The sequence below is a fragment of the Dryobates pubescens genome, chromosome 23 (assembly GCF_014839835.1).
Source record: "Dryobates pubescens isolate bDryPub1 chromosome 23, bDryPub1.pri, whole genome shotgun sequence".
Lineage (NCBI taxonomy): Eukaryota > Metazoa > Chordata > Aves > Piciformes > Picidae > Dryobates > Dryobates pubescens.
The window spans coordinates 14,156,625-14,181,439 of NC_071634.1; the positions used below are offsets into that span (position 1 = coordinate 14,156,625).

General features: G+C 48.5%; 2 protein-coding genes across 2 annotated transcripts in view; both read right to left on the reverse strand.

The window, feature by feature from the left end:
• Positions 1–4,438: 4,438 nt before the first annotated feature.
• Positions 4,439–11,694, reverse strand: LOC128898436 (centrosome-associated protein ALMS1-like). The gene is made up of 4 exons (XM_054172253.1): positions 11,515–11,694; positions 11,236–11,299; positions 9,355–9,454; positions 4,439–4,529 (listed from the first exon to the last, which is right to left on the reverse strand). The coding sequence occupies exons 1-4, from the start codon at positions 11,624–11,626 to the stop codon at positions 4,485–4,487; spliced, it is 321 nt and encodes a 106-aa protein (XP_054028228.1). The 5' UTR covers positions 11,627–11,694; the 3' UTR covers positions 4,439–4,484.
• Positions 11,644–24,815, reverse strand: part of ALMS1 (ALMS1 centrosome and basal body associated protein) — a 32,373-nt gene continuing 19,201 nt past the window's right edge. The window contains exons 8-13 of the mRNA XM_054172092.1: positions 24,247–24,372; positions 19,827–21,022; positions 16,063–16,180; positions 13,894–14,016; positions 12,396–12,640; positions 11,644–11,685 (exon numbers count right to left, since the gene is read on the reverse strand). Coding sequence (XP_054028067.1) covers positions 11,644–11,685; positions 12,396–12,640; positions 13,894–14,016; positions 16,063–16,180; positions 19,827–21,022; positions 24,247–24,372 — 1,850 coding nt within the window. The remainder of the gene's footprint in view (positions 11,686–12,395; positions 12,641–13,893; positions 14,017–16,062; positions 16,181–19,826; positions 21,023–24,246; positions 24,373–24,815) is intronic.

The window sequence follows — 24,815 nt, forward strand, 5'->3', positions numbered from 1 at the left end:
CCATTTGATCTTTACTGGATTCAAGTTTGAGCTGGGCTCACAAACAGGAAGTCATTTCCTCATCAGGATATCGTTTCAGAAGTGAATTATAGACCGGGATGCTCCCATGGGGAAGTGGAAACTCCTGTACTCGGCACTGGTGAGGCTGCACCTCAGCCAGCAGGTTCAGATTTGGGCCCCTCACTCCAAGAAGGACATGGAGGTTCTGGAGCTTGTCCAGAGAAGGGCAACAAAGCTGGGGAAGGGCTTAAGTCCTGTGAGGAGCAGCGGAAGGAACTGGGGTTGTTCAGCCTGGAGAGAAGGAGGCTGAGGGCAGACCTTCTGGCTCTCTACAACTCCCTGAAAGAAGGTCAGAGCCAGGTGGGGTTGGTCTCTTCTCCCAGGGAACAGTATCACAGTATCACCAAGGTTGGAAGAGACCTCAAGGATCATGGAGTCCAACCTGTCACCACAGACCTCATGACTAGACCATGGCACCAAGTGCCACGTCCGATCCCCTCTTGAACACCTCCAGGGATGGTGACTCCACCACCTCCCTGGGCAGCACATTCCAATGACGAATGACTCTCAGTGAAGAACTTTCTCCTCACCTCCAGCCTAAACTTCCCCTGGTGCAGCTTGAGACTGTGTCCTCTTGTTCTGGTGCTGCTTGTCTCAAACTAGATAGACATGCAATAGCATGACCACATTCTGTGGGGAGCAGCTTCTTCCAAGGAAGTCACACACCTCACCCTTGCAACTGATTTCCATGGCAATCCTTCCAGTGATGCAAAGAGATGAGGCAACATGTCCCAAATCACACCTGCTCCAGCTCCTCTCACATCCCCTCATCACTGCCTGATGTGGCAGCCCTCTAACTGCAGGCTGGTCCTCCATGGGAAGGACTCCTGAACATCCACCAAGAACCAGAGGACTTACCACGTCACTACAGAAGGTCCATCAGGATGGAAATTACAGCACAGAAAGTAGAACTTCGTGGAACTGATCACAAGAGAGGACATGGAAGGTGCTTCTGAAGGGCAAACAAGACTTCTGCTTTGAAATAAGGAACCTTCCAGAGCATGAAGTGTCTCTTCACATCCCTTTTCACTGTTGTCTTGTCCACCACACACACACACAGCCACGCCTCCCAGCTCACGTTCAGTCTGCAGGCAGTACATCTGCAGTCATTCTATCTACTTGATGATGACCAAGGTACAGGTGAACAATGTTCAAAGCTGCTTTCAGTTTCTGGAGACAACTCAACAGCTGTGCTGCCCTCACCCACTTTCTGCTGTAGCAACTGCCACAGCTGGCCTCTTGGTGAGACTCCAACGTGCGTTTGGTAGCTACACAACAATCACTGTGAGGAGTGCTCAGGGCAAATGCTGATCACAGAACATTTCTGGTTAGTTCAGAACAGAAGCCTGCTCCTGTAGGGTTTGAAAAAAAAAAAAAGAAAGAGAGAGTTCTGCCTTCCTTAAACTCCCAAAGATTTGCAGAACTTACCCTAAAAGTCTTTGTGCAGCAGGGGATTAAGAGGAGATGACTCCGCTCTGGAAGCAACACAGACAAACGTAATCTCTGGAGTTTTTGGAAAGAGGTTTTGCTGGTTGGAACCAATGAATTCAAATGTCAGCAGCCTCCTTCCATAGAACTATAAACACTGGATGCTTTGCACCCAGCACAAGCTTCTTCTGACCCAATGACAACAAGCAGTGGTAGTGGAATGGGTGTGAGTCAGTTTCGTTAAGGCAGATGATAGCAGGGCAGGAGGCTGAGGAGGAGATTTGCCTCCTTTAAACCTGGACCTCATTTGCAGTTCTCAGAAGTTGCAGCTCCTCCTGATTTCATCCAGGACTGGAGGTACTCTCTGCTGCAGGGAGAAAAGGCTATCTCATACTGCACCTCTACACACTAGGTGCCAGGGACAATCTCTTCCAAAGATGGGTTGTCAAGGCCTGGCCTAGGGTGCTGAGGGCAGAGGTGGAGTCCCTATCCCTGGAGGGGTTTCAAAGCTATGCAGATGTGGTGCTGAGGGCCATGGTTTAGTGGTGCCCTGGCAGTGCTGGGTTAAGAGTAGGACTCAGTGAGGTTAAAGGTCTTTTCCAATCCAAACAATTCTGTGATTCCCCAAACCTTCCTTTTCTGTGTGTGCAAGAAGAACGCTGCTGTGCAGCACTCCAGAAAGCAGAGCACAGACTCTTTGTGTGGCCTGAGCCCAGTGCACAACACACAGGCACAGCCTCCAGATCACACATCCTGATGTATGAAAGCCTGCCCAAACAGAAGATTTTTAACAGAAGCAAACACTTCTCCCTTAGCCAAGGCAGAAAACCACCACCATGTTATGACCAAACGAGGAGTCACAGCTACAGGGCACTAAAGCTCTCAAGCTGCAGCTCTGACAGTTCCCAGGACAGTGACTAGTGGCTTACTCTGGCAGCCAGTGAATGGTTTTAAGCAGGGTAAAACCTGACAAATTTTGCAGCAGCAATTTGTTTTGAAAGGTTTTACAGTGTGTAGTTTCTGCTTTGATGAGGATGGGTACTCCAGGCAGCTGGAATGGACTGCCTCCACCCTTCCCCACTCTGCTCTGCACCACTCAGGCCATAGCTGGAGTATTTGGGTCCAGTTCTGGGCTCCCCAGTCCAAAAGAGACAAGGTACCACTGGAGAGAGTCCAGCAGAGGCCACAAAGATGCTGAGGGGCCTGGAGCATCTCTGTGAAGAGGAAAGGCTGAGAGCTTTGGGGCTGTGTAGCCTGGAGAAGAGCAGCCCCAGAGGGGATCTGAGCAATGCTCATCAGTACCTAAAGAACAAGGAGCAAGAAGATGGGGCCAGATTCTTTCCAGTGGTGCCCAATGACAGGACAAGGAGCAACGTGCACAAACCAGACAGCACTACAACAAACCTTAATGTAGTTTCCTGTAGCCCTACTGACCTTCATGGGACTCTCATTATTCCCCAACATGTTAAGATCTGATTCGTTACATCCCAAGGTGAACTCCACAGGATGCTGGACCACAGCATCCACCCCTGGATGGCTTAGCCAAGGAGTGAGACAAGAAGTTCTTGTAAGTTCTTAGTGAAGACAAGCCCAAGTCTCTGAGCTGTGCCTCACCTCCCCAGAACTGGGTGCTGCCTTACAGCTGTTCCTTGAACAGAATCACTCTGAATCATCTTTACAGAAAGAGGAAACCGAGCAGCCACTTGGTTATCCTCAGATGTCTTTTCCTGTTTATAGGTCGCATGAACTCCATGGTGATGAAAGGAAATTGAGCCTTCAGGCTGCTGCCACCAAAACCCACTATCTTTACATTTCATCTTTCACCACTCTGATGCTAGTTAAGTGCACAATGAAGCATCCAGTCAGAGGGGCTCCAATCTAAGGGAAGGCCTTGGCTTAAAAATTCCCAACAGCATAACACTTTCTCTGAATAGTCTCCCCTGGCTCATACAGAAAGGCAGCAAAGCAAGTGACAGGTGAGTGAAAGGTCACAATTGCCCAGCTCTGACAGTGCTAACAGTGTCCAGTCCAAACAGCCATTAGTCACCTGCTGAGATCTGAAGTTCTGTGCTGGGCAGAGTAAGAGGTGATTGGGGAATTAGGGGCCTGGAGCATCTCTGTGAGGAGCAAAGGTTGAGAGCCCTGGGGCTGTTGAACCTGGAGAAGAGCAGCCCCAGAGGGGATCTGATCAATGCTCAGCAAGAGCTAAAGGGTGGGGAGCAAGACGATGGGGTCAGACGTCTTTCAGTGGTGCCCAGTGGACAATGGGCACAAACTGGAGCCCAGGAGGTTCCATCCAAGTAGGAGGAAAAACTTCTTTAGTGTGAGGGTGCTGGGGCCCTGGAGCAGGCTGCCCAGAGAGGCTGCGCAGTCTCCTCTGGATTGATTCCAACCCCACCTGGGCACTGTGATCCTGGGCAAGCTGCTGTGGGTGCCCTGATGTAGCAGGGGGGGTTGGACTGGATGATCTCAGAGGTCCCTCCCAAGCCCCACCACACTGGCATTCACAACCACAGCTGGTTTCATTGGCTGTTGCCCATAGGGACAGCAGAGATGCAGTTCACAGACGCCGCCAGGTACTACAAAGTGATCTGATGTTGTTTATTTAAGAGAGGGGGGGTTTGCAGTACAAAACCTCACCAGGAAATTCTTACACTGTGATGGGAGATAGAAAAAATAAAAATCCTTGTTGAAAAACTGATCTAAAAATAAATATCAACCCTGCTGTTGCCCTCAGGTAGCCATAAATACATCATGAACCAGGAGCTCCCAAAACGCTTGTGCTTTGGAAGCACAAAAGACCACTGCAGAACAATAAAAAAATAAAAGCCAGTCATTTAAAAAAGTGTCATTCATATCAAATCATTGATCCTTGAATATCTTCAAAGTAGGGGCAAGATGGGTACCAAAGTGAACACCACAACATGCACCGCACAAGCATTTACTGGTCGTCATCTCCTCCGCGCTGCCTCCTTCACTCGAAGAGGAGATGCTGCTCAGTTCCAAGGCACCTTCCTCCCTAAGACACGGTTGGTGATTTTCTGAAAGAGAAAAACCAAGTGGCAGAGGTGAGTGTTCATCCTCAGAAAAGCACAAACACAAAGGCTGAGGGCACTGGAAGACACAGAAGACACAGAAACAACCACGTAAATTAGGACTCTTCGCTGCGGTGGGAGGGAAGAGCAATGGCTGAAGGAGAAGAGATTAAAGGAGTCTGCAGCAGGTGAAAAGGGAATGGTGTACTGTGTCCAGTTCTGGGCCATCAATTTAAGAAGGATATTGAGATACTTGAACATGTCCAGAAAAGGGCAAGGAGGCTGGGGAGAGGTCTGGAGCACAGCCCTGTGGGGAGAGGCTGAGGGAGCTGGGGGTGTTTAGCCTGGAGAAGAGGAGGCTCAGGGGAGACCTTATTGCTGTCTACAACTACCTGAAGGGAGGTTGTAGCCAGCAGGGGGCTGGTCTCTTCTCCCAGGCAACCAGCACCAGAACAAGAGGACACAGTCTCAAGTTGCACCAGGGGAAGTTTAGGCTCGAGGTGAGGAGAAAGTCCTTCACAGAGAGCTGTTTGCCATTGGAATGTGCTGGATGTGCTCTGAAGATCATCCAGTCCAGCACCCCCCCTGCTACAGCAGGGCACCCACAGCAGCTTGCCCAGGATCACAATGTCCAGGTGGGTTTGGAATCTCTCCAGCCAGTTCCCTGTCTCTCTAACAAATACTATGTGTCTTTGGAGAAGAGCAGGACAAAGACCTTTGGTTAACTCATCACTAACAGCAGTGGGCATGGCACAGCCATCACCTGAGGAGACCTTTTGCATTGCAGAGATGAATGCAACATGCAGCTCAGCTCTTTATGCACACACACAGACACAGACTGAGCATGCAGTGTGCCCACAGCACACACAAACCACACACAGTGTCCAGAGTACACACACAGCCCCACACTGCTTGCCCAGAGACACACACACACCCCACACACAGTGCCCACAGCACACACACACCCCACACACAGTGTCCAGAACACACACACACACACCACACACAGTGTCCAGAACACACACACACACACCACACACAGTGTCCACACCACACACACAGTGTCCAGAGCACACACACAGTGTCCAGGGCACACACACACACCCCACACACAGTGTCCAGAACACACACACACACACCACACACAGTGTCCAGAACACACACACACACACCACACACAGTGTCCACACCACACACACAGTGTCCAGAGCACACACACAGTGTCCAGGGCACACACACACACCCCACACACAGTGTCCACACCACACACACAGTGTCCAGAGCACACGCACAGTGTCCAGGGCACACACACAGTGTCCAGGGCACACACACACACCACACACACAGTGTCCAGAGCACACACACAGTGTCCAGAGCACACACACAGTGTCCAGGGCACACACACACCCCACACACACAGTGTCCAGGGCACACACACAGTGTCCAGGGCACACACACACCCCACACACACAGTGTCCAGAGCACACACACAGTGTCCAGAGCACACACACACCCCACACACACAGTGTCCAGGGCACACACACAGTGTCCAGAGCACACACACACCCCACACACACAGTGTCCAGAGCACACACACAGTGTCCAGGGCACACACACAGTGTCCAGAGCACACACACACACTACACACACAGTGTCCAGAGCACACACACACACTACACACACAGTGTCCAGAGCACACACACAGTGTCCAGGGCACACACACACCCCACACACACAGTGTCCAGGGCACACACACAGTGTCCAGGGCACACACACACACCACACACACAGTGTCCAGGGCACACACACACACCACACACACAGTGTCCAGGGCACACACACACACCACACACACAGTGTCCAGGGCACACACACACACCACACACACAGTGTCCAGGGCACAAACACACACCACACACACAGTGTCCAGGGCACACACACACCCCCCACACACAGTGTCCAGAGCACACACACACCACACACAGAGGAAAAGCAGCAAAGCTGCTGACCTGAATCTCAGTGTGGAATCCATCCCCAGCACTTCACAGAGCCTCAGAAAGGCTCAAAACACCCCACCCCACAAAGCCTCCACAGGCCCTTCTGCCACCTCCAAAGCAAAGGCAGCAGTTAGATGCTATCTCCCCTCTTTGTTCCACCTCAGGAAGCGACCACAGAACGCAGAGCTCTCGCAGGTTGCCGACAGGGAGGAAGGTGCAGCCAAGGGGATGAAAAACAAAGGTTAAACCCAAAGCAAGGCAGCAAGTCAGGTGCAGCTCAGCTCCTCAGCTCCAGAAGCATGTGCCTTCTCCTCTGGGGCAGTGACACCCTGTGGTCCCGATCTCACACAGGCTCTGAAGGATATGGTCCAGTCAGAAATTAAATGATGGGAATGTATTCTTTTCTTTAAGGGCTAGAGGTCAGTACATAAATTCCTAAGCTTGTTATCCCCATTATGGAGGTTCCCCCTCCCTGCTCCCTGTTTACAAAAATGATTTGAATCTGATGGAAAAGCTTCAGTAATGGGAGCCTCCTCTTCTGCAGGCTACACACCCCCAGCTCCCTCAGCCTCTCCTCGTAGGGCTTGTGCTCGAGGCCTCTCACCAGGGTCATTTTATGCTCTATGTGCAATTAAAAGTCCAAACCCAAAGGGATACTGGGACAGGTTTTGATCACCCTGTGACAAAAATAACTTTCCTCTCCTAATCAAGAGAAGTATTTCATGACTTCAAAAGCCTATGCAACCCTCCACCACTTTCTAGCACAGGAATTTTGATGTTTCCAGTTATTTATAAGCTCCTACTGCTTCCTCCCAAGGATCCATCCTCACTCAGTGCCCACAAAACTGTTATTTCATTCTCACTTCACTCCCACAGACAGACTTTTTAGCTGACAGGACAAGGGGTGATGGCTTGAAACTAAAAGAGGGAGATTCAGACTAGAAAGAAGGAGAAATTACACTGAGGGTGGTGAAACACTGGCCCGGGTTGCCCAGGGAGTTTGTGGTAGATGCCCCATCCCTGGAAACAATGAAGGGCAGGCTGGGTGGGGGCTCTGAGTAGTGTGATCCAGTTGAAGATGTCCCTGCTGACTGCAGGTGGATTGGAATAAATGGCCTTCAAAGGGCCCTCCCAACCCAAACAAGTCTATGATTCTATGATCAGCAGTTCACAAACTTGCCACTATGAGAGATACTCAGACCACAGTTTGGGTACAGATGACTGAAATGCTACAACTCCAGCTTCCATGCAGCTTTAGGGGAGCTTTTGTACCAGGCCTTTTCTTCTCCTGTGTCATCTTTGGAGTCATTCCACCAAATCTGTGGCTCTTTTCTTCATGCACAATCAGATCTGCTTAGAAACTGATGCTCTCAGCAACACATTAACCCAAATCTAAACAAACCATTCACTGTATTTACAGCTACTCACAGCATCCTCAAGGAAGACAAAGATTACAATATTTACTGCACTGAATCATCAGCCCCCTTCTAATCAAAACCACACTTGTATACAAAAAAATCTGAGCTGATTCCCCCTCTGCTTCCAGCTGACTACGCTGCTTCAAGTCAAAGCCTGCCAGCATTCATTACCTCTTAAGACCTTACTGTAACTGCTTCTGACATTCTCAGACAGTGAAAAAAACATGCCCTGGATATACCCTACAAAAGCACAGCAGCAAACTCAAGTAATTCTAGTGGCAAATACCCACAATCAGATTAGGAAAGTATCCTGGATATCACATTGCACTGCAAGCCTTGATTCTTACAATCCAATTACTGCTCTTTCCAACAAACTAACTGTATTACTCCAGCTCTGACAGGACAACTCAGCCAGGAAAGAGCTGCACTGCTGTAACTCAAGTGCAAGCTGAAGATGCAGAGGTCAAAAAAGAAAAACAGAGGACCGAAAAAAAACCCCAAACACCCAAACAGTTTTCATCTTCAATGCACATCCTTAAACTACTCAGGTTTACAATGCAGTTTATTGTCTGCTGCCAAAGCTCTCCAGCAGGTTACATTTGATGGAGTATGGGATAGTTAAGGAGTGAGAAGGTAAAGCTCTAGAAGCTCAGTAGCTGCATTGCAAATTGTTGTTTCTCACATTTTAGTCCTCACCAAGCTGCAAAATGAACAGTTAGAACAGGAACAGGCTGCCCAGGACAGTGGTGGAGTCCCCATCCCTGGAGACCATGGAGATGTGGTGCTGAGGGGCATGGTTTAGTGGTGACCTGGTAGTGCTGGGCTACTGGATGGACTCAATCTTTAAAGGAGTTGTCCAGCCAAAATGATTCCATGATACTAGCAAGTCTTAAAAGAAAGTCCATGAACAGCTCACAAAGTGCTATATTGGTCAGGTTTGGAGCTGCACTTCCCAGAGGGAACACACTTCATCAGGACATTAATCACATTCCTATATATAAACTGCTACTGTTTGCTACATAAAATACTCAGCTTTCCTCCTCAGAGATGCTCCAGTCCCCTCCTCACCTTTGTAGCCTCTGCTGCACTCTCCCCAGCAGCTCCCTGCCTCCCTTCAACTGGGGAGCCCAGAACTCCATGCTGAGGCCTTACTAGGGCAGAGCAGAGGCAGGGGAGAACCTCCCTACACCTTGTGTACGTACTGGAAGGATTTCAGGTTAGGAAGGGAGGGTTTTTATTCCGTGTTTGTGTAAAGCTTGACTACTTTGATTAAACGCTAACAGATCCCAAACACCTAGAAGCTCCAAAACACCACCAGGGGGTTAACATTGAGTAAGTACTACTCATAATGCTGGTGGCCTCAAGCAAAACAAATCCTGAAGTGTAGCAGCACAAGTGCTTGAGCAGCACACCCACCCTTTTGTAGAGCTGTGCTCTCAGGCGGTACGAGTTGTACTCCTCTTTCCTCTTCTCCTCCTCTCTTCTCTTCCGCACCTCTGGCAGCTGCTCATAGATCCTGAAGTTTAAAAACAAAAAGCTGACAAAAGTAACTTGGAAGGAAAATCCTGGTATCAAACCCCATCCTCTGGTTTGTCTGTGAAAGGCTACTGCCCAGCCACATCACAGAAAGGTTTCTCTGAGGGGCAGTGCTGTCACACAGGGGAAACACGGAACGGCCAGCAGCTGGGACACCGGAAATTCCCACATCCCACAGTGCCTTTCTCTGACAAGCAACACCCTCCTGACAGCAATGTTTAGAACTTTCCAATGACCATGCAGCTGAGGGATCAGCCAGCTGCAGCAGGAGAAAAGACTGAAAGCCCTGGAGTTGTTCTGCCTGCAGCAGAGCAGCCTGAGAGGGGATCTGAGCAATGCTCAGCAAGAGCTGAAGGGCGGGGGGCAAGAAGATGAAGCCAGACTCTTGCCAGTGGTGCCCAGTGAAGGCACAGTGGTCACAAGTTGGAACCCTCTTTTTCTGCTCTGTCTGCAGCTGCACTTAGGTCATCTTTTCAAAAGCTGCCACTACCCACACTAGCACTACAGAAAAGAGGAAAGAAATCACATTGGGATGGTTATTTTACTCCTCTTATGCTTTGCCAGAAGGTATCAGTGGGTGCCAGGCCTATGCATGCAGCACCTCCAAGGTTTGGGGTTCTGCTTCACTACCACTTCACCATTCCCTAAAGCTTTCACTGTTTGAGGGCTCCCCTTAAAGAAAGCCCAAGACTCACCCCTGACAAACCATCTCACAATAGAGATGTTTAGAGCAAGGAATGGGCAATGCAGAATTACAGGGAAATCAACTGAAAATTGTCCTCATTACCTCTAGCTGATTTGCCATCAGAAATTCCATTTATAGCCTCACAGAGAGAAAGAAAAAGGCTGCTGCACTCATTAAAGGCGTGGATTCCAAAAGAATGGTAGGGAATAAATTACTTCTCAGCTCAAGCTGAGAGCTGGAGCACGACAGCAGCATGGACACCAAGTATGAGTACCTGAATCAGGCTCCTCAGAAGTCCTGCTGACCTGGGTTATTAGGAAACCAGAGGCTCTGCTAACATATCAGTTCAGATACATGGATCTCACAGCCCAAGTGACTCAAACTCAAATCCTTCTGCTGCAGCTAAACCATGTGGAGATGCATTCTCTGGGAAACTGGGGGATTCAGCATATTTGCCATTTCTGCCTCCTCTCTAGCCATGCCCTAAAAGTCCTTCTAAATGCCAAAGGCTACTGAAACAAAACATTCTTTTTGGACTCTGCCAGCATGAGAAAGCTTTCTATAGAATGTATTGCATATCCCAGGAGATATTTTGTAGAATCCCAGTGTAGCTGGGAACAGAAGGGATCTCTAGAGTTCATCTAGGCCAACCTCCTCCTCATGCAGGCCTAGCTTCAAGGCTACCTCCTTTGCCTTTCAACCTTGAAATGGATGCATCTTGAAATGGATGCAGATTCTGCACCCCTCTGGGCCTTGGTCCAGCACATCACCACCCTCCTTGCAAAAAAATCCCTTCCCTCCAGTGAGAAGTTCTCCTCACTGTAACCCACCACCACTGCTGCTTGCACTGTCACCGTGCACCTCCAAGAAGAGTCTTCCTCTGTCTTCTGTAAACCCTCTTCCTGGATGATCTTAGAGGTCTTTTCCAACCCAAACAAATCACTTGAGTGCATAGATCTTGACCTGAAAATGCTGACTTATCCCTAGCACTGAATGCCCTGACTGCAGATACAACTCTCCCACCTTCCCTACCCAGGTGCACTCACCCACCTGAAACAAACTGTTCTTAACCTTACCGTTTAGATCTCTGAACCATTTCACTCCTTGGAACTGTTCTTCTCTTTTCTCCAACCAGAAGACCTAAATGGAAAATTTTGAGGGAAGAGAATGGTGAACAAGCCAACTTCTCACAAAGAACCCCACTGCAGCAATCTGAGTCCTTTGCAAGCTATGGATCCTTACAGACACTAATGTCCAATAACTGCAGCACTTCCATTGCAAGCACACAAACAGCCTTAGGTGTTGTGTGGAGATTTTTCATTCCTGTGGAACAAAGAGCAGAACCATGAAGCTACCTCTCTCAGCCAGCAAGTGACTTGCATTCCTGTAGCCCTTTCTCTTCTCTGGAGGATTAAAGAGCTCTTCTCGTTCAGCCTGCAGTACACTCTGCATCTTCCTCTCCTCCATCACGAGCTTCAGGTGTTTCACACGCTCACCAGAACGGGAGATGAAATCAGGGCGATGCGCTGCAAGAGCCTCCTAAGATGAGACAACACAGAATGTGTTCAGCTTTGGACTGCTCACGCCAAGAAAGACACTCAGGTGCTGAAGCATGTCCACAGAAGGGCAACAAAGCTGGTGAAGGGTCTAGAGCACAACTGGTTGAGAATTGGTTAGGCTGGAGAAGACCTTTAAGATCAAGTCCAACCATTAACCCAGCTCTGTCAGGTCACCACTAAACCATGTCCTTCAGTACCACAGCTACATGGCTTTTAACCCTCTCCAGGGATGGGGATTCCAGCACTGCCCTGAGCAGCCTGTTCATAGTATCATAGTATCAGTCAGGGTTGGAAGGGAGCACAAGGATCATCCAGTTCCAACCCCCCTGCCATGGGCAGGGACACCCCACACTAGATCAGGCTGGCCAGAGCCTCATCCAGCCTGGGCTTAAACACCTCCAGGGCTGGGGCCCCAACCACCTCCCTGGACAACCCATTCCAGGGCTTCACCACTCTCACGGTGAAGAACTTCCTCCTCACCTCCAGCCTGAATCTCCCCACCTCCAGCTTCACTCCATTCCCCCTGGTCCTATTACTGAGATCCTGAGAAGTCTGCCCCCAGCCTTCTTGTAGGCCCCCTTCAGATACTAGAAGACCACACACAGTTGGTAACACACAGTCAATCAAGAGGAACAAAAAGCATTTCAAGACTCAGTGTGTCCTTCCAAGACCTTTACCTGCAGTGTGAGCTTCACAGGTGGTCGCGAGGACCTGCTCCCAGCATGTCTGTCTGGTGCTGCTGGCTCAGTCATGTGGCTGTGCTGCTGCTCTTGCCAGTTCTTCTCTCTGAGAGGCTCTCTCCAAGGCTTTATGCTGGTCCATGGTTCAAACCAAGATGGACCAGGACCAGAAAAGGAATTGGAATGGTTTTCTTTCCTAGACTCAGCTTTTAAGTCTCCTGCTTGGATGACCCACGAAACGCCTGCTGAGATCACAGAAGAGAGCGAAGATTTGTAGACCACACCTCTGCCCATTTTCCATCCCCATCTGCAGCCCTTGGTGCCCAAGGTCTTAGCTAAACCAGTCAGTGGCCTAACACTGCAACAAACCCTCACTTCAGTTTACTAATAGGCCTCTGTGACAGACATCTTTGGCAGTTTCACAGAGTTCCTTTGCCAAGTGTCTGCAGATCAGCAGGTTTCCATCAAACAGCACTTCTGGGAAAGCACAAAAGGGTTTGGTGTGCAAGTCTCTCTCTCTTTAGAGAGAGAACAGTTACTTAGGAGCAATCTTAAGTTTTTGAGGAACTTCTGTGTTGTCCTTTTGATTGAGCTCTTTCAAGATCAAGTGTTTTACAGCTTCCAAGCATTAGCTGTGTATCCAAGAATTAGATTACTCACAGCTTACACACACAAAGGGATTTGTCTACATCAGCTGGGACTCTGAGCAGATATGCTCAAGTTTCTAAATTAAACCCGGGTGACAGAGAATGACTTGTCCCTACAACAACAACAACCACCATGACTAAGGAAAATAGTTTTAAATATTTAATCATGATGTTCTGAAGACTGACAGGAAATTAAAAGGAAAAAAAAGCACCCAAACACCACCAAGCCAAGAGGCTACACCAGCAGCCCACAAATGCAGCTCCAGCTAACGGAGGCACTTGGGTCCGGTTCTTCTGGTCCCACAATCTTCCCTCAACTCTTGCTCTTTGAAGGCTCAGTACCTGAAACATTAAGTGCACCTTAGAGTGACCAGTTCCTCAGAGCTTAACACAACCTTTTATACCTTGAATACCAAGGTGAAGCATCTACATCATTGCCATCTCATTCATCTTTCCTTGCCTTATTCATTGCTGCTTCTTTACAGGCTAGGTTGCCTCTCTCAGCTTGATTGAAAATGTCATAACAACAGAGCACTAGAGAGTTCCCTTGGCATCCTGCATTCATTTAAAACCCATTTATTAAAACCAGAATAGGAACTGACTGTCCTAGTAACAGACCACTCTGTGTCCCAGCTAAACCTGCTCTCGCATTCTGCTGCTTGCTGGTGAGATGGAGAGCTTTGCCAGTCTGCAGAGAAAGTGCATTTGGAACTGACCTTGTGGGAAATGCAGCCTGCTCCTTTTTGTCCTTTTCTCCATGAGAAAATTGCCTGGCTGTCCCTTCTGCTCACCCTGGCTTCCTGCTGCCTGGTGATCTGTGACCACACCATCTGACTCTCCTAAAATACCTTCCACACGATGCCAGGGTTCCTGTGGCCGTTGATTTGGCTGGCTGGGTCTTGGGGTAGGAAAAGTCACACCAACATCTCGAGTGTTTTTCTTTGTGGCACTGCTCACAATCTCCAAGTCTCCTGTGGTGGAAAAGAAAGCAGGAACATCTTTTTCCAGAGCACCTGGAAATGTTTCAACCTCAGCACGTGTGGCATGCACAGTTCAGGGGACGAGCCTCAGTTGTTTACTTTGAAGCTGAAGGATCACTTGCTTCACCCACCCTTCAAAGGGCAAAATCCTTTGGGTCCCCACTTCCAATCCAAGGAGAATAGAATAGAATAGAATGGAATAGAATAGAATGGAATAGAATAGAATAGAAAAGAATAGAATAGAATAGAATAGAATAGAATAGAATAGAATTAACCAGGTTGGAAAAGACCTTTGAGATCATCGAGTCCAACCTATCATCCAACACCATCTAATCAACTGAACCACGGCACCAAGCCCCCCATCAAGTCTCTTCCTAAACACCTCCAGTGATGGTGACTCCACCACCTCCCTGGGCAGCACATCCCAATGGCCAACCACTCTTTCTGGGAAGAACTTCTTCCTCACCTCCAGCCTAAACTTCCCCTGGTGCAGCTTGAGACTGTGTCCTCCTGTTCTGGCGCTGGTTGCCTGGGAGAAGAGACCAACCCCCCCCTGGCTACAACCTCCCTTCAGGGAGTTGTAGAGTTTACAGTGATTCAGGCTTGTTACTGTATGATAATCTGAGTAACAGCAAAGAGGTGGCAAACAAGCACCCCAAGCAAAACAAGCAGATACAGATAGATGGAAGGTGAGAATTAAACTCGAATCAAACATGCCCCTGGCTGTGAACCTGAGCTGACTCTCAGAAGAGCCAACTTCCAACCTGCTGCTGAAAGACAGAGGTCAATACATAGCTTCCCATCTTGGAACTGCAGGCTTCTTTGGAGCTGCTAGTTTACTCAGTGTGTTCCATCCAAGCCTGTGTTTTAGCTGTAAAAGATTGGTTTGTTCACAGCACCACAAATATTTACAGAAGCACCACCACAAATATTTCACAGAAACATAGCATGTGGAAGGTTTCAGCTAAGGTGTAAAAAGCCAGAATGTCATCTCCAAAACAAGCCATGGAAACACTGCTCTGACTCACTCCATGTGTACATGGGGGGAAAAAAAAAGCCCAACCCAAACCAGTAATAAATAAATAATTGATATGGCTGATGAATAAAACAAAGCCATGACTCCATCTGATGATGGGAAGCTGGCATGCAAATGAAAGCTACCAAGAAACTGATTATTGCCAGCAGAAATGCAGGAGTGCAGCAGGCCAGGCCCAGCTGCTGTTTTAAATAGAATACAGCATCCAAAACATTTCCTAAGAATACAAAACACTGCAGTTGCCTTCTGAAGTAGCATCTGCCTACAAAATGCAGTCTGTGAGGAACAGATGTCTTCAGAGAAAATAATACAGAAAAAAACCCAACAGTGAGTGCACCTTTGCTACTGAAGTGGATCAGAAGCTTCAGTTCATAAACCTCTCTAAGTGAGAAAACCAGTTGCTAAAGCAGACCAAGAGAGAAAGAGAGTAGCTCATTAATTCAGACAGAACATCTTCATTTAAGAGCATCTGAAGTGAATTTAAAGAATCCTGCTTGTGCATACCCCTCAGGAGAGGCTGAGGGAGCTGGGGTTGTTTAGCCTGAAGAGGAGAACTCAGGGGGGACCTTATCACACTCTACAACTACTGACGGGAAGTTGTAGTGAGGTGGGTGTCAGGCTCTTCTCCCAGACAACTTGGGACAAGAAGAGAGGGCATGGCCTGAAGCTGCACCAGGGCAGGTTTAGGTTGGATGCTAGGAAGCACTTCCTCGTGGAGAGGGTAATTAGACACTGGAATGTGCTGCCCAGGGAGGTGGTGGAGTCACCATCCCTGAAGGTGTTTAAGGAAAGATTGGATGTGGCACTCAGTGCCATGGTCTGGTCAGTGTGGTGGTGTTAGGTCATAGGCTGGACTTGATAATCCCAGAGGTCTATCCCAGCCTCAATGATTCTGTGATTCTGTAATTCTCACCAGAAACATGCAGCAGACTTTGGTTTCCAAAGAGGTGAGAGGCAGAAGCAAACACAGAAAAAGATGAGTCTGGAATTCAGCCACTGACCTGCTTGGATACCTTTGTTCAGCATCCTCCGTGTCCGCCGCTTGTTACTGAGAGCAGAGCTTGGCCCCCAAGAACTGCTGCTTGCAGAAGTGGAATCCCATGACATGGAGGCTGCATTCTAGGGAAAATAAATGAAAAACACATGCCAGGGAAGAGAAATTCCTGAAATACCAAAAGAAATTAACAGAAAATGGGTTTCAAACAGCAAGAAAGCTCTAGTCATCACTCTTGACCTGCTGTACATTGGTTCCATTATCATTTCATGTTTAGCACAGGCTGAGCAGCGCCTCTTCCTGCTGTGCCACACTGCAGCCAGCCTTCACCTCACCTTCACACACCAATGCACCTTCAGCAGCCTGGCAGAGTAACAAAACCACGTTGGTTCTGGAGGCAAGAGCTTGCTGAGATCAGGTTCCACACAGTGCTGAGTGTCCCTTCCAAAGCAGTGCATTCCGTGAAACCCTCCAACTCCTTGGGCCTAACTTCATGGAGTCCCCATCCCTGGAGGGCTTTAAAAGCCATGTTGGTGTGGTGCTGAGGGGCATGGTTTAGTGGTGACCTGGCAGAGCTGGGTTAATGGTTGGACTTGATGATCTTAAAGGTCTCTTCCAAGCAAAATGATCCTGTGATTCTATGGCAATGTGGCCAGTCAAGACAAGCTTAGATAAACCCTTTGCTGTGGGCAAGATCCATCTGCTGGTTGTACTTCCACAGGAGACTGCAAATGGTAACAGTTCTGCTTTGGAAAGAGGGAGAATAAACATCCAAACAGAATGCTGGAGTCCTACCCTCTCACCCCAAAAGCCTTTCAAGGCTGCTAGGTGTCTTAAAAGAGGAACAATGCTGCTTGGTAAATTCAGAGTGTACATTCTGTATCATTGGCATCAAAGACCAAGCTCCTTTCAAACAGGGGGAATTCTCTCACCCTGGGGATGGCCATTAAACAAAGTCCTCCAGGTGGAGAAGATGAAACTCGGTGAAAACAGGAAGCAGAAGACAGGAGGTAAGAAAATGGCTTAGGCAAAGCACTGGGTGAATGGTGAAGATGTGAAACCAAACAGAGGTGCCAGCATCAGGGCTGTAAGCAGCAAGAAGCTTGTTACAACAAATTAACTCCAGTGTTAGAACATGCTATAACTTCACAGCCATTTAAAAAGGAGCATACTCTGTGTCATGCAGCTGATCCACCAGCTTCTTGCTGCCATTAAAATACAGCAGAGGTTAGTGCTTTATTAACAGCAATTAACCCACAGTGCTTCCCCAGGCTTCAAACCCAACCAAGCTCTGCAACTCCACTGAATTTAGTTTTTAATTATGAAACAGATTGACTTTTTTTCCTTGGCTCACAGCAATTAGTATCCTATTAGTAACTCATAATGCCAACCATGCTGGAAATGAACAGAGGCTTTTTTTATTACCTCTTTATTGCACCTCTGCTGACACCACTTCAATGCTAAACAGAATTTCATTTCAACATTCAAGAGAGGCCATTTTTGGTCTGATGCATGCCAGCAAGGATTGCTTTTTGAGCTGCAGAAAATAATTACAGCTCCAGTTGAGTGCCCGAGACAGAGGTAGTAGATTTGGGTCTTCTTTCAGAGAACAGAAGCAAATTTAAATGTGAGCTGAGCAAAAGGGGAGGGAGTATCAAGCAAGGCAGAAACCCCAAGATAAGCCATTGACATCAGCCTGCAGAAATAAATACCAGCAGTGAATATTGACAGGCACATTCCTCCTTGGGCTGGGAGATTCAGTGCAGAGCTTTCGAAGCTGAACAGCACAACCTTTAGCTGTGTACCTGCTACCAGATGGCAGCTTGAAGAGTGCTTTACAAAGAACAGAAACTGGAGGAGATAAAACCCTTCTGGGATGGGCTCTATAAATAAATTTTTTAAAGCTGTAACCAAGTTTTCTGGAAGCAGAGCTGACAATAAGCTGCCATAAAAAAGCTGAGCTACAAGATGCAGCACTTGCTGGGAAGCCTGGTGCAGTAGTTGCTCTAGGAATAGGGCTCCTGCTATAAATAAACGTCTCTGAGCCACGGGTACTTGCAACTGAAAAATAAACAAGCAGGGAACTGCTGGGGAGGGTCCAGCAGAGGCCACTAATATGCTGACTGGAGCATGTCTGTGAGGAGGAAAGGCTTAGAGCCCTGGGGCTGTGGAGCCTGGAGAAGAGCAGCCCCAGAGGGGATGTGATCGATGCTCAGCAAGAGCTAAAGGGTGAGGGACGAGAGGATGGGGCCAGACTTTTTCAGTGGAGCCCAGAGAACAGGACAAGGAGCAATGGGCATAAACTGGAACCCAGGAGGTTACATCTGAACAGGAGGGAAAAATTCTTTGCTGTGAGGGTGCTGGAGGCCTAGAGCAGGCTGCTCTGAGAGGTTGTGGAGTCTCCTTCTCTGGAGAGATTCCAAACCCACCTGGGCTGCAACCTTTATACCAATTCTATTTTTCCTTTAAATAATTATTACTAATAAAATAATCATTAAAAGAGTTTTAAAGCATTCTCGTTCTTGGAAGAGTCTGTTTCTCCCCCAGACATCTTTCAATGGACAAAGAGCCTGAGTTTGAGCTGCTTCTATTGAAAAAGCCCCAACTCATTTGAATAAAATCTCTCAGTAATGATGCCAACCCCAATTTCTTCCCACAATAACAAAGCAACAGAAGTATTTCTCACTTATTCCAGTACTCTTCAGCATTGTGGCCTTCCAGTATCTGAAGGGGGCCTACAAGAAGGCTGGGGGCAGACTTCTCAGCATCTCAGGTAGTGATAGGACTAGGGGGAATGGAATGAAGCTGGAGGTGAGGAGATTCAGGCTGGACATGAGGAGGAAGTTCTTCCCCATGAGAGTGGTGAAGCCCTGGAATGGGTTGTCCAGGGAGGTGGTTGGGGCCCTGTCCCTGGAGGTGTTTTAAGACCAGGCTGGATGAGGCTCTGGCCAGCCTGATGTAGTGTGAGGTGTCCCTGCCCATGGCAGGGGGGTTGGAACTAGCTGATCCTCGTGCTCCCTTCCAACCCTGACTGATACTATGATACTATGATTAAAGGAGAGCAAAATTCTGTCATTTCTTCCTACACCCACCACATCCAAGCCCCCTTTCAGGAAATTAACTTTGATTTCTCCTCCAAAGTGCAATGGCCAAATTTCACTGAAGCAATCAGAAGGATTTTCTCCACCTGAAAACAGCTTTGCTCCAGAGAAGTCTTTTTGAAAGGGCTGAGAGTTGGTCTCTGGGTAGTTTTAAACTGCCAAATACTGAAGAAGCTACGAACCAGCATTCCCCAAGACAAAACAATTGCAACACTGAAAGCAGACAAGCACTAAGAAAATCCAAACCATCATGTTCGTTTTTTTATGAAAAGGTCTCTAATGTTGCCCAGAGATATTTAGGGAGCAATATGCAGTCAAAATGTAGCACCACTGTCTGGAGGATTGGTAAAGCACAGAACCTGCAGGTAACAAGAAAAATCAGAGACAGAAGGATCATGCTTCCCAAGGCAGACAAAGAGAAGAAAGGCAAAGAACAAAAGGAAGCAAAGCACAATTGATGTTTGAAGGTATTTTCATCTCATCTTTATTCCTGGAAAGGCAGAGAGAGACTTGTTGCAGCTACTTAGATCAAAGACAGAAGCCACACAAACAAGAGCCTGTGGGAAATTCAGAATGGTTCTCCCAACACCAAACTCTGCTACTGCACAGCAGCTGAAGAGTCGCTGCTGCGGTGAGGCATGACTCTCATCTCGTCTGACCGAGCACCTACCTGCATCTCTTTCCTCTTCCTGTGTCTCTCAGAAGTAACCTCTGGATGTTCTCCACCCACTGTGTTGCCACGTCCCTCCTCCCGCTCCTCAGAGCGACTCTTCTGGAGGCTGATGGTGCAGTAGAGCTGGGAGAGGCTGGAGGACAGCCGCACTCTTTCACGCCCAAAGGCCCTGATCAGCCTGGCAGTGTCGATGGTGGAAACGGAGCTGCTCACCTCGCTCTGAGGAGACGTCTCCAGCTCCGTGTGGGTCACCACATCTGACTCCGAGATGGTGGAACTGATGGTGGTGCCATGATCCCTGCTCAGCCTGGCCTCTGAGGAAGTGTCACTGGGAGTCTCCAAGATCTGCAGGTGCTCCAGAATTTTATTTGTGTGGTGAATAATTTCCTTTCCTGCCCTGCTTTTCCTGAGCTCAACAAAGTCATTTTTCTCATGGGTGAGATGTGCTCTTTCTTCAACATGTGTTGCACTAGGCTCTGAGGTCCCTTCAGCCATGCCCTTTTCTGGCAGTCTTGTTTTCTTCTGTTCTCTTCCCTTTGTTTTCTCTCCAGAAAGCCTCTTGTCAGACGTGGTTGGCGTTAGTGTGTGCTTAATGGGATTCTGAAGGACCCTGGCCAAGCGATCGAGGCGTTCAACAAGGGTCAGCTCACCATTCCTCCTAAAATCACGGTGCTGGTGTTTCTTCTGGCATTCCAAAAACTTGACCCAGAGTTCATCCAAGCTACCACTGGAGTGAGCTCTCTGTCTCGGTGCTGGCTCTCTCTCCACCCTCTCCTTAAGGCGAGTTGTTTGGCTACACGGCACAGGGTAATTTCTAGCTGCTTTTTGCCCCGCTTCCCTTCTGCCGTGTTGATGTAGCTCCTGCCCTGGTGTTTTACTCCCCAAAGACGTGCTGCCACTCAGATCCTCAATCTTGCTGTAATCTGCTTCTGCAGTGAGTGAAAAGAATTCATCTTCCCCACCTTTCTCCTGCCGAGCAGAGCAAGCGCGCTGCTGCCGGCGGCCTTTCTTCCCACGCTGCGGGACACACCGTGAGCAAGGCCTAGGGCGGCCAGCACCAGAACTGCTTTCTGACGGCTCACTGTTTGATGGGAAGGAGCTCTCACACTGGGGTGTTGGATGATGAAGGCAGGACTGTGCAGATTTGAAGAGTGGATGAGTGGTTTTCACAGCCTTCGAAGGATCTCTGCGTTCTGGGAGAGAAGAAAACGCTTTCAGTTTTGGTCACTTTGCAGCAAGGAGCAAACGGCAAAGCTTAGACAGGATGGTTTCCCACCTAACACCTTCCAAGCACTTCAAAGGACTAAAAGTGGCAATGCAAATGAAGTTTCAGCATTATTCAAACTACATCACTAATGTTCTCTGTCCTTTGCAACACAGTACCCAAGAACATACTACATACACAGCTCATCACCCTGAGCAAACTCATGGAGTCCCAGCATGGTGGGGGCTGGAAAGGACCTCTGCTGATCATCCAGTCCGGACTCACTGCTACAGCAGGGTCACTCCCAGCAGGTTGCCCAGGATCACAATGGCCAGGCAGGTCTAGAATCTCCCTAGAGAAAGAGGCTCCACAACCTCCCTGGGCAGCCTGCTCCAGGGCTCCAGCAGCCTCACAGCAAAGAATCACAGGATGTTAGGCATTGGAAGAGACCTCAAAAGATCATCCAGTCCAAGCCCCCTGCCAGAGCAGGATCACCTAGAGAAGGGCACACAGGAACACATCCAAGTGGGTTTTGAATCTCTCCAGAGGAGACTCCACAACCTTTCTGGGATTTTCCTCCTGCTCAAATGGAACATCCTGGAGTCCAGTTTGTGTTCCCACTACCCCTTGTTCTGTCCTGGGCATCACTGAGAAGAGTCTGGCCCCATCCTCTTCACCCCCTGCCCTTTAGCTATTGATCAGATCCCCTCTGGGGCTGCTCTTCTCCAGGCTCAACAGCCCCAGGGCTCTCAGCCTTTCCTCCTCACAGAGATGCTCCAGGCCCCTCAGCATCTTTGTAGCCCCTGATGGACTCTCTCCAATAGCTCCCCACCTCTCCTGAACTGGGGAGCCCAGAACTGGACACAGCACTCCAAATGTGGCCTGACTGGGGCAGAGGGGCAGAGGAACCTCCCTTAACCTGCTGGTTATATTCTTAGTGCACCCCAGGAGACCATTGGCCTTCTTGGCCCCAAGGGCACATTGCTGCCTCATGGTGAACATTTCCATGGGGCTGCTTTCCAGCAGTTTGTTTTTTCCCTGTAGTTTTTTACACCTCTTCTCTTCTCAGCACACTGTGGTGCAACATCAAGACCATGAAGAGCGTATCCAGACCCAGTCTCACTGACTCTCAAACTGCAGGAATTAGTCTGTCCATACAAGGTCAATGTTTATATGCCCTTGTAAGAGGATTCCACCACATCCTCCTGACAAATGAGAGAAGGCTTGGGAATACTAGGCAGAAGTTTTGCTATTTCTGTAGTTTTAAGAAGTTCCCAACAAAATGGAAGGAATGCAAACAGGCAAAAAAGAAAAATAAGGTTATATAGAGAAACTTGGGGGGGGGGGGGAAAGGCCCTACATAACTTGAATAATTTAAGCTCCAGACAAGCTCTGTGGGCAGAGGTAATCTTTTATTAGACCATCTAAAAATACAGTTGGAGAAGTCAGGGAAGAGTTTAGGCATGCAAGTGCCTTCAGACTTGCTTTCATTTCCAACTGCACAGGATGCTTTATCCAAACATTGTTTCTCCTTACAGCTGTGCTCTGGCCTGTGTCTTTAGACCACTACAGCCACAGAAAAATCCTGTTAGATGGTTTTACTTTAACACTGCTGTTGCCCTTTCAGTTTTACCCAGGCTATTCAGAAAGGCAGCAATTCCCTGATCCCTGCTCCAGTGTGACATTCTGTTTGGTACTGCAGACTCCTGGGCCTGCTGTGACAGGATGAGAGGTGAACTCTGAAACTAAAAGAGAGAAGATTTAGAGTAGGTGACAGAAATTTTTCACACTGAGGGTGATTAGACACTGGCCCAGGTTGCCCAGAGAGGTGGTAGATGCCCCATCCCTGGAAATATTCCAGGTCAGGTTGGACAGGGCCAAGCCTCTCAGCCTGTCCTCACAGCAAATGGGTTCCAGCCCAGTGGCCTCTGGACCACTAAACTCTCTCCTGTGAAGAAAAATTATCTTCTGGGAATACCAAAATCTCTCCATTCTGAAAAGAAAAGCTTCAAAGAAAAAAACCTTCTAAAGTGAAGAATTAAAATCATCGGAAGGCATCAGAGAATGGTTTGGGTTGGAGAAGACCTGTAAAGGTCATCCAGCCCAACATGCCTGCAGTCAGCAGGGACATCTTCAGCTAGAGCAGCTTGCTCAAATTCCTATCAATACATCAGCACTGCTCTGTGAGGTGACCTTACCCCAGGCATCTTGAGCTGCCTGCTTATAAAGGACAACAATAATCACACTGAAGCACTCCATAAAAATCTGTTTCATTAAAGGACTTCATAGAACAGTTTTACTGATACTAAGAGAAAGAAAAACCCCAGTCCCTGTTGTGTGGCTGCCTAAAAGAGAGCAGGAGCTGAGCCATACCTGTTCCTGGTCCCAGCCCTCATTACCAGCCACAATTATCTCCTTGCAATTAGCTCCCTCTCTAATACAGCACACGCTGCAAAACCCTGTGCTGAGCCCTGAACAGCTTCCCTGAGCAATGCAGAGCTGCCTTTAGCAGCGGTGGCCACCACCCAGCAATCTGCTGCTCGGAGTTACTTCTGTCCAGGAACACGATGCAGCAGGCAAGGCAAAAGAAGTTGATGAATCACAGAGCATTATTTCCTCCAGTAAATGAGGAGTGTTCTTTGCTGGGAGATGGGAGTCACGTGGGAAAGAGGTGAAGATGTACTTTAAAGCACCATCACAAACGATATTCCTTATAGAAAGGCTTTGCACACTGGAATCCCCAGAGGAAAGAAATTCAGTCCTGAGAAAGCCATCATCTGAAATGTCTGCTGCATGACACAGATGTTTCAACATGCAGGCCCAGCAAATTAACACAAAAAAGTGGGGGGAAATGCACATAAACAAAGGAACTAGAAAAGAGAACTAGCAGCAGTATGAAAGAGTCCAAACTGAATTCCCAGAGGAGAGTAACAAATTATCAAGCTGTAAGATAGGGAAGCCTTGAGTCTTTTCACTGCCAGGGTGAACTTCCAACATCCCTTTGATGAAAGGAATTGAAACCACAGCCTTCAGTCAGGACCTGTACATCTTTCTGTCACAAAGTGGTGTGGACATGAACAAAGACATTTTTCTGTTACAATCAATGGGACAGAAGAGTTCTGAGAGCAGCTGAGATGCTGCTGCCTATGAAACAGACAGATTTTGATCCATCCATTACAAAAGTCTTTTTGCATTTGGCAGATAATGAAGTACCTGAGTGAGAGCTCTCCACACTGCCTTCTGACCCAGCTGCAGGCATTTTGGATCTTGCCTTCAGATATGGAACATAATACATCCTGGTGCTTCCCAAAGGCTTGTAGGGCAGCAGTATGGGCTGAGCTGTGGGGAGGGAAGGCAAAGCAGGTCACACAAAGCAAGCTTTCACCCTGTAATGCAACTGAAAAGCAACAATTCACAGCATGGTGAGGTTTGGAAGACCTCTGGAGGTCTAGTCCAACCCCCCCTGCTAAAGCAAGGCCACCCAGAACAGGTTGCCCAGGATCACAGTGTCCAGGCAGGTTTGGAATCTCTCCGGAGAAGGAGACTCCACAACCTCTCTGGGCAGCCTGCTCCAGGGCAAAGGCATTGAGGGGCCTGCAGCATCTCTGCAAGAAGGAAAGGCTGAGAGACCTGGGGCTGTTCAGCCTAGAGAAGAGCAGCCTGAAAGGGGATCTGACAATGCTGATCAATAGCTAAAGGGCAGGGGGCATAGGATGGGGCCAGACCCTCTTCCATGGCGCCCAGTGACAGGACAAAGGGCACAAACTGGAACTCAGGAGGTT

Excerpts from the sequence above, each read along its gene's own strand:
- LOC128898436 (XM_054172253.1), bottom strand. The coding sequence starts at position 11,626 with ATGGAGGAGAGGAAGATGCAGAGTGTACTGCAGGCTGAACGAGAAGAG. Across the intron at positions 11,300-11,514 it reads TCACTTGCTGGCTGAGAGAG|GTCTTCTGGTTGGAGAAAAG; the intron begins GTAGCTTCATGG and ends TTTTCCATTTAG. Across the intron at positions 9,455-11,235 it reads ATGGTTCAGAGATCTAAACG|GATCTATGAGCAGCTGCCAG; the intron begins GTAAGGTTAAGA and ends TTTAAACTTCAG.